This window comes from Pistacia vera, unplaced genomic scaffold (genome assembly GCF_008641045.1).
Source record: "Pistacia vera cultivar Batoury unplaced genomic scaffold, PisVer_v2 Contig55, whole genome shotgun sequence".
NCBI lineage: Eukaryota > Viridiplantae > Streptophyta > Magnoliopsida > Sapindales > Anacardiaceae > Pistacia > Pistacia vera.
In genome coordinates this window covers 746,186-758,328 of record NW_022196390.1, presented here as the reverse complement: position 1 = coordinate 758,328, position 12,143 = coordinate 746,186, and the positions used below count along the sequence as shown (strand labels likewise).

Here is a 12,143-nt window from a genome sequence, read left to right as displayed (position 1 = left end):
GTTTATTTTTTACAAAATACCCCATATATAAACATTAAAAGTTAACAAAAATATCCTAACCCACCTCAAACACCCCAGCCGGCGATCACCACCGGAGGTGGCCGGAGTCGCCGTATGGGCGCATGACCGGTTGGATCTTGCCGGTCATGCGTGCTATGGCCTTTTCCGGCCAGATCCGGTGGATTGGCCGGAAAAGGCCAGATTACGGTCAGATCTGGCCGTCAACGGCCAGATTTGGCCGTTTTTGCTCTAACGACGGCCAACAAACGTCGTCGTTGATGGTCAACGACGACCGTTGTTGTGCCGTCGTGACGGAGTGTTACGGCCAAAGATCTGGCCGTCAAAGGCCAGATCTTTGGCCTTAGACTGGCCTTTTTGGCCAGATCCACCGTGGATCTGGCCGAAAAAGGGAGATCGGCTCATGCGGCCAGATTCAGCCGGTAGTGCGCCATTCTACCAGATTTCGGCCATTTTCCGGTGGTGGTGGCCGGAATCTGGTAAATGTGGATTATTGGGGTGTTTTTGTAATTTAAAAAAATATTTAGGGGTATTTAATTAAATTATCAAATTTAAGGGGTTTAAAAAAAGTTGAATAATTTTGGGAGTAGTATTCCCAAAAATCTGAATTTTTGGGTATTTTACTGTTTAACTTTTTTGGGAATACTAAAAGTAGTATTCCCAAATGTGAAACAAACGCAGCCAATATCTCCCATAGGCAAACTTATTACCAATTCGCATCCGTAACTCATCAAAGAGAATTTCCAATCAAACCAGCTCAATTCATCATCTCCTTCGTGGTTGATGGATGGTATTGGTGATGGTGGCTCATCTTCCCCACATTTCTTTGACAACGGGAGTCCACACAACCCAAACTTTCCAATGTAGGAATCATTTTGAAATGTATTAAATTTATTTCCTTGAGGTATAGAGCCTACGAGTTGGTTGTATGAAAGGTTCAACATATAAAGAAATGATAGATCTAGACTTGCCAATTGATTATGAATCTCTCCTACAAAGCTGTTGAAAGAGAGGTCTAATGATTCAAGCTTGGTCAAATTTCCAAGTGATGGTGGGATACAGCCTGTTAATTTGTTTAATGAAAGATTGAGGTTTAGAATAGAATGAAGCTCTCTGATTACTTAAGCAATGAATAAGAACAAAGAACTCCCAGAACAGAATTTGCAGAATAAAAAATAAACATTAAGATGAATTTGGATCAAGCATTTATGCACTCCAGGAAAATCATGTACAAATTTCTTAATTGCAGGGTTAAAGTGCCACCACGGGAACAACGACGGACGGTTTGCCACTGCAACCTCAGCTGAAATGGCAGCAAGATTGCAAGAAGTGCTCCCTTCATGAGTTAAATGAAGTTTATTATATTGAGCAAATTAGAGGAGATTGGTTTAATTGGCTGGCTAGTTCTTTTGTTATTATCAAAACTTTTGCTTCATAAGAAGCATCATCTAGTTATATTACATTAATAATAATACCATTTTCTTTTGTTTAAAATTTTATGGATTGTTTTGATTAGATTATTTATTTTTAATATTTATTAATTTACACAAATTTATTTAAATCATAATATATTTATGTGAACATTAATCCAGACACAGAAATACATACAACCCGAGCAAAGTGGACCTTAATGGGCTCGTATGTCATGCAGGCTAGGCCCAAACCTGAGCCTTAGCTCAGAAGGAAGGGAAAGGGAATGGTTAAGTTGGATAGCAAAAAATAAATGAAAAGTTCACCTGAAGTAATACAAATATTTTCCAGCTTCTCAACATTCATTAAAACTTACACCAAGAAATGAATGAGGCATGATTTTTTTGTACAATATTCCGGAAAAAACAAAAAAGAATGAATTAGAATCAAAGTACACAATGCATACAATGCGGTTTACTCACATTATCGACCTCATTTCCAGCCAGTTTTGGTATGAAGACGGAGAATATTTTCTATACGGAAATGTAAATACTCTTACAGTCTTACTCTTCATCCAATTCAAGACCTGGTATATAAACCAAATTCACGTCGAAAATTACTGGACTACTTGGAGCCACCCTTGGCCTTCCTGGGGCTGAAACGAGGCCTTTAGGAAAGGCCAGCTATCACAAGGAAGAAACAAAAGGGCAGAAAGTTAAAAGTGTAGACATAGTGGCATTATTTCTTCAAAATATGGATTTCTTTTCTATCGCCAGTACGACATTTCGAAAAAGAAAATAAAACCTCTTAAATTTTGAGGCAATTCAAAGAGTTTTAAATATATAATTGAGCTCAAAAAAAGACATAGTTCATATATATGCCATGACTCAATTTGTTTTATTTTCTCTGCAAGTTGATGTGCCACTCATTTCTTCAAGTAGCATATATATTTATTTATTAACTACTTGTAATCGGAGACCATGGCTTTATGCAACTCATCAACCATTAGTAGAGTTTTTAGAAATTACCTGTCCAGGAATATAAAGTCGGCGCGTCCCTCCAACTTTCATGGTCAGTATTCCTTCGTCAAGCCCCTTGATCACCTATTCTAGGCATTCAAATTAACAATTAGCAATGCCAAGAAAACACATGATCAACATAAGACATTCTTCTGTCAAAAATGTGGTTCTAGTTCCTACTTCCTATTATAATCTCCAGATTTTGACAATGTGGCAGGGTTACCTTGAAGATGAGCTGCACTCAAGTTTTAGTTGGACATTTTCTACTCATTGACCTCAGCATGCACAGTTTAAAAAATTTACCATACTATCACTATTGGGTCATTGTTAATTATTATCTGATAAAATTAAGACCGCGTCTCTTTGTGCTCTCTTTGGTGACCATTAAGGCGGAGAACTGCCGAATCCAGTATCAACTACTTAGTCAATTTACCGATGACACGCTAGGTATACAGTACAGAATTAGAGTTTGATAGTTGATACTGCAAGAACAGGCAGTATGAGAACAAAACCTGCTCAGATGAATACTATATTGTTAAGTAACAAAATAAAAAAAAATAAAAAAATCATTTTTTTTTAAATGACCTTAACAAGTTAGATAAAAGTATCTTAAGTATGAATTGATTAATTAGTGACTAATGGACTTACCTGACCAGAGCCAACACGAAAAAGATATGGCAGACCTTTCTCCAGTGAACTGTGATATCAAGAACAGAAAGTTTAAAGTAAGAAATTAAGAAAACGTATCTCATTAGAATTCTCAAGTACCATTGCTGACAAGAGCAGAGGCACAAGTTTTCTAGTGAGAGGCTAACACAAAATAGCCTTAACTATCAGACTTTTTATGTAAAAACATTCCAAGATTGGATCCTCTGATAGACCGTAAAGTCAAAATCCACCAGAAAGCAGATATGGTACCTATTGAGGATAAGTTAAAGATTGTAAAGACGGTTCAGGCATTCTGAAAACTGATCTGTGGATACTGGGTTAACCTATTAATTTGATCCATGAATTAAAGATGAAACGAGGAAACAATAGAGAAAGTATGACATGGGTGTAAATAGTGACAAAAGACCAAGATTATAAACAATTTATAAATGGTTATGCATAAGGTGGAATGGAAGAAGAAGAGCATTCATATAGGAGATGCCAACTAGTAAGCAACTGAGACCTTACAAGTTAAGTTGATCATATCAACAATGAAATCACTAACAGAGGGTCAAATATTTACTGGCTAAACCTGTGGTGATATTGCAGATACACTTGGTGGACAATTGTAGTTAATCCAGATCTTCTACTTGAATGCTATATATGAATTACCAGGGTGAACTTATAAGACTTTGGTTGGTTAAATGCAAAATAATCATAGTCAAATTATATAAGAAATGAAATTATTTGCATTCTAAGAAACTAAAATAAGGATTATTCGAATATTCATGAAATGAATATACTTACCTATCAAATATCTGTCCAGAAGGAACCATAGCAACATAATTAGCGGCCACCTGTGAGTACAGAGCCGTTGATGTAAGGTCTCAATACTAAATGAAGCAACAAAAGAAATGTAATGGTGGTGGTCACTCAGGAAACCCACCTTTCTCCATACAAGGATTTGTCAAGCTATGATATAGTTGTTTAACATGTATATTTTTCAGCATTGGTCAAATGGGTCCAATGATCAATTAATGTAGTTAAAAATGGATTGAATGTACAATATACTTCACAAACTGAAGTAAACAGCCACTTGTGTAGATTGAGAAGGGATAGGGAATGAAAGATTATTCAGGAACCAAGTTCAGAAAAGGACAAAAGAATGATATTCTCAACAGACAGGTTAAAATGAGGTGGAGCTAGGAAACAGGAAACTAGTAGTGCAATTACCTATAGCTCTTTGCTTGATAAAATATTTAACTGAAAAGACACATAGGATATGGGCAAGAATCTGATGGAATTTATAGCCAACATTAAAATTTTCATCATCAGCTAAATTAGCATACATGTAATCTGTCATCACATTAACTAAATTGAGTGGCTGCTCAAGGTTTTCATATCTGGGATCAACATCATAGTCCTGTTAGATTGAAGATTAAAAAAAAAAAAAANTTTTTTTTTTTTTTTAATGAATTTGGTTTTTCTTATTACATATAGTAATTACTATAATATGATTTAAAACCTATTTGATTGGGTTTATTACAATTAAGCATTTTTTAAAATTTTGTAGACTGTTTAGTTGATAGGTTATAAATAAATTGTTTTAAAGTTTATGAGAAGAACTCAAATTTGGGGCTTTTCCCATAAGCTTTTTTTGAGTTTATTTAAAATATTAGAAAGTTCTTTTACAATTTCTTGACCAAACAATTAACCAATTTTTCACAAAAGCTCTACTCTTATAAACTTTTATCAAATAAGCTCTTCTTTCACAAACTCTATTCAAAGATGTCGTACCAAAAGGACTTTAATTAATTAAAATAAACTTGTATACAAAAATTTGTCCAAAAAAAAAAAAAAGAAAACCAGATATTAATTTGAATTTGTATTATCTCAACTCAAAGTAAACAATGAAGCAAATGTTATCCCATGATGCTGTCTTTTATGGTTCATGCAATTGCATAATATGGATTTCATTAAACTTGTTTGATGAAAGGTGATAATAGAAAGTAAATCTCATTAATTTGATTAAATATAGATATATGTTATATAAAATATAAAAAAAAGTGATGAACATAATTGATCCAAATTGGAATTATATGTATTTATAGCTTGAGTAATTTTAAAATTTTAGATTTTACTTAAATACACTACAAAGTTACTTTGTGGTTTTGTTCTTATGTTTTAAACATAAATGAGATAATGAAAGAGGAGAAATTGTGTGGCCAAATTCTCATATTTATGAGAATGCATCAGTGGCTATGTGTCCCAAAATAGTCCCTTAAATGATACCGTCTCCTACCTAAGACACTTCCCCTTCACCCTCCTGCCCCATCTATGTCCTTTTCATTAATAATTTTTCAATTTCACCTTTTAATATTATTCAAGAATTTACCAAAATAATAAAAATAAACCAAACCAATGAATTTAACTTTATACAAAATAGAAGACGTAAGGGTGAATCCAGGAAGTTTCTTCGTGGGCCCAGTCCCAGCCCACCCTCACAGCCATCAACCCTTTCTTCATTTTCAAGAGTCATTCATGTGAAAACCACCCATTTTATAATTTTTTTTTAATATTAAAATTTTATTTAAAAATCATTTATAAAATTAAAATAAAATATATAAATGGTAAAGGACTTGTTGTTTGTTTGTTGAGAAGAATGACGGGGGAATTATTCTTGAGAAGGTTGGAAGGCCAAGATGGAATATTCCAAAGTTTAGGTGAAGAAAAGACTTATAATTTATTACGTATTCAATAAATAAAAATATCTAAATGGATGAACTTGAGATGGGTTAATTAATTATAATGAATATTTTCACTATATATCATTATGTTATTTGGTGGTGGCCCCGGTGGGTGAGGAAGAAAATTAAAGCATTCATAACTAACAGTCCATGGTCAAAGACAAAGGTATTACTATTTTCATGTGATGATAAAAATTTCAGATACATTCACCACTTTTACTTTCTGGCTTTTTATTTAATTTCTAGATTCATGTAATAATATTTGATTGGATGATAATTATTTTAGTTGATTTCCCTTTTGTAAATTATGTAATATTCAATGAATTGAGGTTCACCCATGATTTAAAATATCATTTATGAATATTAGTATTTCATTTATTATAATATTTTTGGAAGTTGGAAATTCGGAAAGAAGTGATGTTCTTATTTTATTGTTGAAAAGAATCAGACAATTCAAATATTGTTTTAGACATTCTATATCTAAATCATGATCAAATCTTAAGCCTTGAGACAACTTATTCACAATTAAGTAAAAATCTCAAATTAGAAACTAACTATAAAGGATCTTTGATGAATTTTAAGGCATAGAAGATTCACTGGATTTTAAGTTCAAACTTAAGAGTTCTCTTCGAAATACCCTTCTCTTTACACATGCTACTTATTTTGTACCCTAATAATGTATATTTAATGTAAACGTAATGAGTAAATCTTCAACAATAGCTACATTGATTTTAAGAATTCATTGCTTCGAAACTCCACGAAGAAGGAAACCATGTATTTGATTTCATTGTTCAAGTATCACTGTATTTGTTGTTTGGAAATGGACTTCAATTATTGGGCCACAAAATATGATGTTTAGGCCCCAAATGAAAAAAAAAAAAAAAAAAAAAAAAAAATCCCCAAACGACATGAGAAACAAACAAAACGACATGAAAAAAATTTGGGAAGCTACTCTATCAGAGCCAGGTTTCGATCCTGGGACCTGTGGGTTATGGGCCCACCACGCTTCCGCTGCGCCACTCTGATTGTTGAATTTTGTTTGCAATATCATATAATTATACATTATATTACAGCTATAATTAACTACATTTATTACTATCATGAGGTCATACTTTAAAAGAAGTATAATTATAAAAATGAGTGTTTTGATTTCTGATTTTATAATTCATGTTTTAGCAATATATTATTAGAATTTCAATTCAAATTTTAGTAGTATTAAGATTTCAATTCAACACTTCAATTGCTTACTTTTGAAACTGATAGAAGATCATTTTTTTTGAATCAGCAAAGATAAATGTTCTTGATAGAATTGTAAATATAGTTGATGTATGATCAATTGATACGAAGCCACATACAATTGTCAATTGTTTTAAGCATTGCAAAATTAGGACCCACGATGTCAATGAATTGCAAGCTACAAATCAAGTGGATGAAGAGAATAAAAAAAGTCATTACAGAATTGAGATCCAACAACTTCATTACACTAATCGAATAACTATTAATGTCTTCCTCGATCATTTAAATAAGCAACAAGTTATGTATGCTTTAACTAAAGAAGAAATCATTATTGTGATTAGAAAAGAAGAGAAATGAAATAATCATAAGGGTGATAGTATGAAAATACAAAAAGTTTCATACCATGAAGCTCTAACAATACTTGAAAAGCTAAAAATATCACTACAAGGAAAATGACCCTTCTTGACGGGGTGTCAAGAAGGAGGTACAATGACAGTTTTTGAACTGTCATTGTAGCCCTTATCAAGAAAGGGTCATGATAGTTTTCGAATTGTCAAGGACCTCTTAACAGATCCTTGACAGTTCGATAACTATCAAAGATTTAACAGAACTTGATCAAAATCCTTGACAGTTAGCTAAATCCTTAACAGTTCAATAACTATCAAGGTTTAGCCGAATTTTCAATTTTTTTTAGAATGTTAGCCAAATTGTTAACAATTTTCACAGTGTCAAGATTTCGTTTGTTAATTTTTTTTTTTAAATTAATGAAATTTCTTTATTATTACATATTAAATTATATAATATTTGAATGAAATCTTTCATAATATTATGACCATTCAACAATATGTAATGAGACATCGAACAATTGATCGAATAATACATATATTACTATTGCTCTAAGTAAACAAAATTGAACAACAGTACATAAATTTTACAATATTGCATAAACAATAATGAAAAGTTTGATACATAGTTTTTGCCCTCATTGGCCTCTAACATCACTGAAACAACAATGACTAAAAAATGTTTGATACGTACATCGCCCATTCTCCTCTGACTTCATCAACCTCTACATCTTCGTATATTTCTTTCCCATGAACTGCTTGTTAGCAACCCTAAGTGTTCATGTCAATAGCAACAAGAACCCAATGAAACCTATTAACAAAATTGCATAAGTACCCAACATAACAACCACAAAGAAGCAATAGAATAATCACCCAACAAGAGTTAATCAGCCCAAAACAAACCAATAAAACTGAAATTGAATAAATATTAATGGCAGCCTATATCCTGTGCACCCCTAACTTAGATGTCAACCATAACCACTGTTTGGTATTTCAATATGAGTTCATAATATTGCTGCCCTTAAAAAGAGAGAAAGTTATATTCTTACAGTCATTACTCCTGTTGCTGCCCTGACACCAGCCTCACCAAATAAAGCTGTTGCTACCTCTGTGACCAATGCAGTGGCTCCAATATTTGCCACACTGAATAGGTAAATAGAATCTATAAAAGAATTAATTTTCAAACTCAATATGAAAAGAAAAGAATTAGTTACACTAACATTAAGGGGGAGGGTAATACGTTGTGCCAATGAGAATAGTCGTTAAAAACAGAGTAACATCACAGCGAAGCATTTTAAAGACTCCATTATCAGGCTCTTTTTCTGCCAATTCCCGCACCTGAATCAAAATAATATCAAATGGCCAATTAGAACAAATAAAACTATTTGAAGAGATGGCAATCATCTACTTACACCATAAAGCACCATATGATGTTTCAGTTAACATCTTTTATGCTGAACTAGGTAAAATATGGTTTAGAATTCAAAGAGCTTGTGCTTATTTTATTAGTCCATATATTCTCATTCGGTTATCCCTCAACTTCAGCCAACTAAAACCCAAAAAAGAAATAGCATTCACAACACCTCAACGGAACATGGTCTAATATTATACCCAACATAATATAATTGGACTTTATAAGTAGATATGGTAAAGTAGCACTAGAACAAATAAAATTAAATAATTTGCTTTTCCAAATAATAACACAATGTGCAATAAATTGTTGTAGACTCCATAAACCACCAACATCATAATGACACCAAACTAAGCTAATACACTTCCAAGACCAGAATAATAACAAACACTTAAATGCATAGTTTTTGACAACACAATTACATAAACATTAAACAAACACAAACTAGTTCATGAACTTTATACCTTCCAAGGCCAAAGAGCGCAGACAACCTCAAAAGTGATGCCAAAATCATTTTGTTCAAGCTCATTTCATTATCATTTTGCACAGTCTTGAATTGCTGGTTACCAACCTAAGTGTTCCCCGAGATATGTAATACACCTTTCCCAATTGGCACCTGTCATAGAATTTCCTTGCAGCTTCATTTTTGCTTGTATTTGTGTGCCCTGCACCAAACAGATCAATTTTAACCATTCATCACTAACATGTTAAAAGATAATAATTTAATTAAAGAATAAAAAAATACAACCTATCGCCAACCCTTTGACAAGCCAAAGAGCTACGGAACAACCAAAAAAGAGTCAGAAAGAAAGATATCCAAACCTGGTGCCCAGCAACAAAGCAATCTACAGCAGAGCAAAAAGCACTCTAGATTGCTAAAAAAAAAAAACAGCAAACCCTTTACACGGACAGCGTATCCACAAAACCAGCAAAAAAATGCTGCCCCCTGAACTCAGCACTACAAAAATAATCTATAAAACCCAGCAATCCAAGACAAAAAACAAATTCCTGCTGTATAAGATTTTAGCACTATTATCACAAGCAAAAGGAAGGGAAAAACATATAAGCAATGATCCATTCTGTTGCACTCCCAGCCCTACACAGTGACAGCAAAAATCAAAATATAAACAGCCATATACAACTGCTGTCCATTCTAACCAGTGCAACAAAACCCCAGTAAATTTCAGATCTGCATAATCACCAAAATAACCATCTAGAATGCAAAAGAAAAAATTATCAAGCAGACCACTATACTGCCCTTTATATATATAGATTCTGACTGCAATTGCACCAGCCAACACAATATTTGGTAACTCCCAGCAGCTATTAACCATCCCAACACAATCACCAAACCCATCAGCCGCACCAATCCTTATATTACGACTACAAATAGACAACCCATACATCTCCTGCCTACGAGAAACACCCCTAACATTATTATAATTTCACGTTTACATGACCCTAAAGGAAAAATTGTTTACGCAGATTAACTTTTTGACTTACATCTTGATCTGTTAACTCCACATTGAAGACACACCCTTCTCCTCTTGCATTCCTGTAAGTACGCCTTTCCCTTTGCTTGTATCCAATTGCCTTGGTAGGGATTCAAGGAAACAAGAGGGTGAACTCTTCTAGTCATAGCCATTCGGGCGGCAGGAGCCATACTGAGATTTGGCAAACAAAACATCAGCATTTAATTACCTATGCCAAAACCCAACAAAATACACAACATTTGGGTTACATTAAACAAAAAGGAAAAATACTCACTTTCCATGCTGTTCAAGAACTATTTGTTGACATGTGACAAACCATATTTAGGAGATGTGTAGTAGTCTCTAAATATGTAGTTTAGGTAATTACCTTGTATGTGTTCATCTACATTTATTTTCTTTATTTGGTTTCCTTACATATAACATTTATAATTGTATAAATTGTAACTTCTGGACAGGAAAAGATATATACAAAAATTATTCTCTTTCTCTTCTTCCTTGCTAGTAATTTCTCGGCATACTCAGCAACTTTGATTGCTTCTCTTGCCTCTCTTGCACTCTTTGGTAACTTAGTTGCCTCCTCGTGCTTGCTACCACACCAGCTTCTTACATAGTATCAGAGCAGGTTATCCTGCCAGCCACTCTCCTTGTTACGCACCAATAGTTCGTTTTTTTTCCTGCAAAACAAATTCAAGAGTTAATCTTCCAAACCAAACAAACCCAATTGGGCCTGATCCAACAAACAGCCAACCCAAACCCAAACCCAAACCCAAATCCTCTCCCAGACCCGAACACTTTTCCTTTTGGGTTTTCGGGTCAAACTGGCCCGAGCCCGTTTCCCTACCAATTCCAGATTTTCCAGCCTCCATCTCGTCGGTCGGAGCCCGGCGACCCCCTGTATTCCTCCTCATCCGATGGACCAAAACTTGTTTTGGTCAAACACGTTCTCACCGGCACCGAAAACTATGCGACCTGGGCTCGTGATTTCCAGCGGGCATTAATCGCAAAAGATAAAGACGGATTTATCGATGGCACCGTCACACCACCGGAAGAACCCCATCTCCACAAATTTTGGACCCGATGTAACATGTTGGTTCGCTCGTGGATCGGCAACTCCCTGACCCAGGAGATTGCCATTGGTTTACCCCCAACTGAAATCGCCGAGGAACTCTGGCGATTTATCAAAGAAATGTACGGCCAGTTGAATCTGGCCAAACTCTTCACTTTACGGCAAAACCTTGCCGATGTCAAGCAACAAAACCAGACCGTAACGGCCTATTACAATCGACTCTCAGCCCTGTGGAACGAGCTCGATGCCGTCACTAATCCTCTCCGTGGACCACCGGAAACCCTGCAACAATTCCACAAGATCAAAGAACAGGATCATTTAATCCATTTTCTCCTTGGATTGAACAAAAAAATTTTGGCCTTTCGCACCCAGATGTTGGCCGCAACCTCACCGCGATCCCTTCACCGGGCGTACCAGCTTGCTGTCCAGGACAAAAGCCAATGCTGAGCCACCATGGAATCACCACAGTTGGGTGATTCCATGGCCTTCGTTGCAAACAGAGAAAAAAAAGGTGAAGAAGTGTTGCGGCTAGGGTGTTCAAATGAGAAAGAAAGCCCTTTTTTATACAAAGTCGTTAACGGCAACGGTCGCTCCAGTAATCTGACGGTCCACAAGCAATCAACCAGGTCAACAGTCAACCCGGTCAAACCCTTGGCAATTCATCTAATGGCCCATATTTTTTCAACTCTCACCATGGCTCAAATGGTTCCGGATCATTCCGATCGAGTAAAAAAATGTATTGTGACTACTG

At 34.8% G+C, this 12,143-nt stretch overlaps 1 protein-coding gene, 1 long non-coding RNA gene and 1 other non-coding gene across 6 annotated transcripts; all 3 read right to left on the bottom strand.

The window, feature by feature from the left end:
• Positions 1 to 1,729: 1,729 nt before the first annotated feature.
• LOC116107936 (peptidyl-prolyl cis-trans isomerase FKBP16-3, chloroplastic) lies at positions 1,730 to 4,520 on the bottom strand. The gene is made up of 4 exons (XM_031394210.1): positions 3,903 to 4,520; positions 3,096 to 3,144; positions 2,457 to 2,531; positions 1,730 to 2,111 (listed from the first exon to the last, which is right to left on the bottom strand). The coding sequence occupies exons 1-4, from the start codon at positions 3,929 to 3,931 to the stop codon at positions 1,992 to 1,994; spliced, it is 273 nt and encodes a 90-aa protein (XP_031250070.1). The 5' UTR covers positions 3,932 to 4,520; the 3' UTR covers positions 1,730 to 1,991.
• A 2,276-nt stretch (positions 4,521 to 6,796) lies between these two features.
• On the bottom strand, positions 6,797 to 6,868 carry TRNAM-CAU. The gene has a single exon. It is a non-coding gene; the product is annotated as a tRNA-Met (tRNA).
• Positions 6,869 to 8,044: 1,176 nt separating this feature from the next.
• Positions 8,045 to 10,964, bottom strand: LOC116107938. 4 transcript variants are annotated; one of them, XR_004124564.1, is made up of 6 exons: positions 10,601 to 10,952; positions 10,337 to 10,497; positions 9,298 to 9,498; positions 8,663 to 8,760; positions 8,472 to 8,565; positions 8,045 to 8,233 (listed from the first exon to the last, which is right to left on the bottom strand). It is a non-coding gene; the product is annotated as an uncharacterized LOC116107938 (long non-coding RNA). The 4 variants fall into 4 exon arrangements; XR_004124565.1 differs by having other exon boundaries at positions 8,643 to 8,760; positions 9,298 to 10,497; positions 10,601 to 10,964; XR_004124566.1 differs by having other exon boundaries at positions 8,472 to 8,584; positions 9,298 to 10,497; positions 10,601 to 10,964.
• Between the last annotated feature and the right edge of the window lie 1,179 nt (positions 10,965 to 12,143).

Excerpts from the sequence above, each read along its gene's own strand:
- LOC116107936 (XM_031394210.1), bottom strand. The coding sequence starts at position 3,931 with ATGGTTCCTTCTGGACAGATATTTGATAG. Across the intron at positions 3,145-3,902 it reads TCTGGACAGATATTTGATAG|TTCACTGGAGAAAGGTCTGC; the intron begins GTAAGTATATTC and ends TTGATATCACAG. Across the intron at positions 2,112-2,456 it reads GACTTTATATTCCTGGACAG|CTGGCCTTTCCTAAAGGCCT; the intron begins GTAATTTCTAAA and ends TCCTTGTGATAG.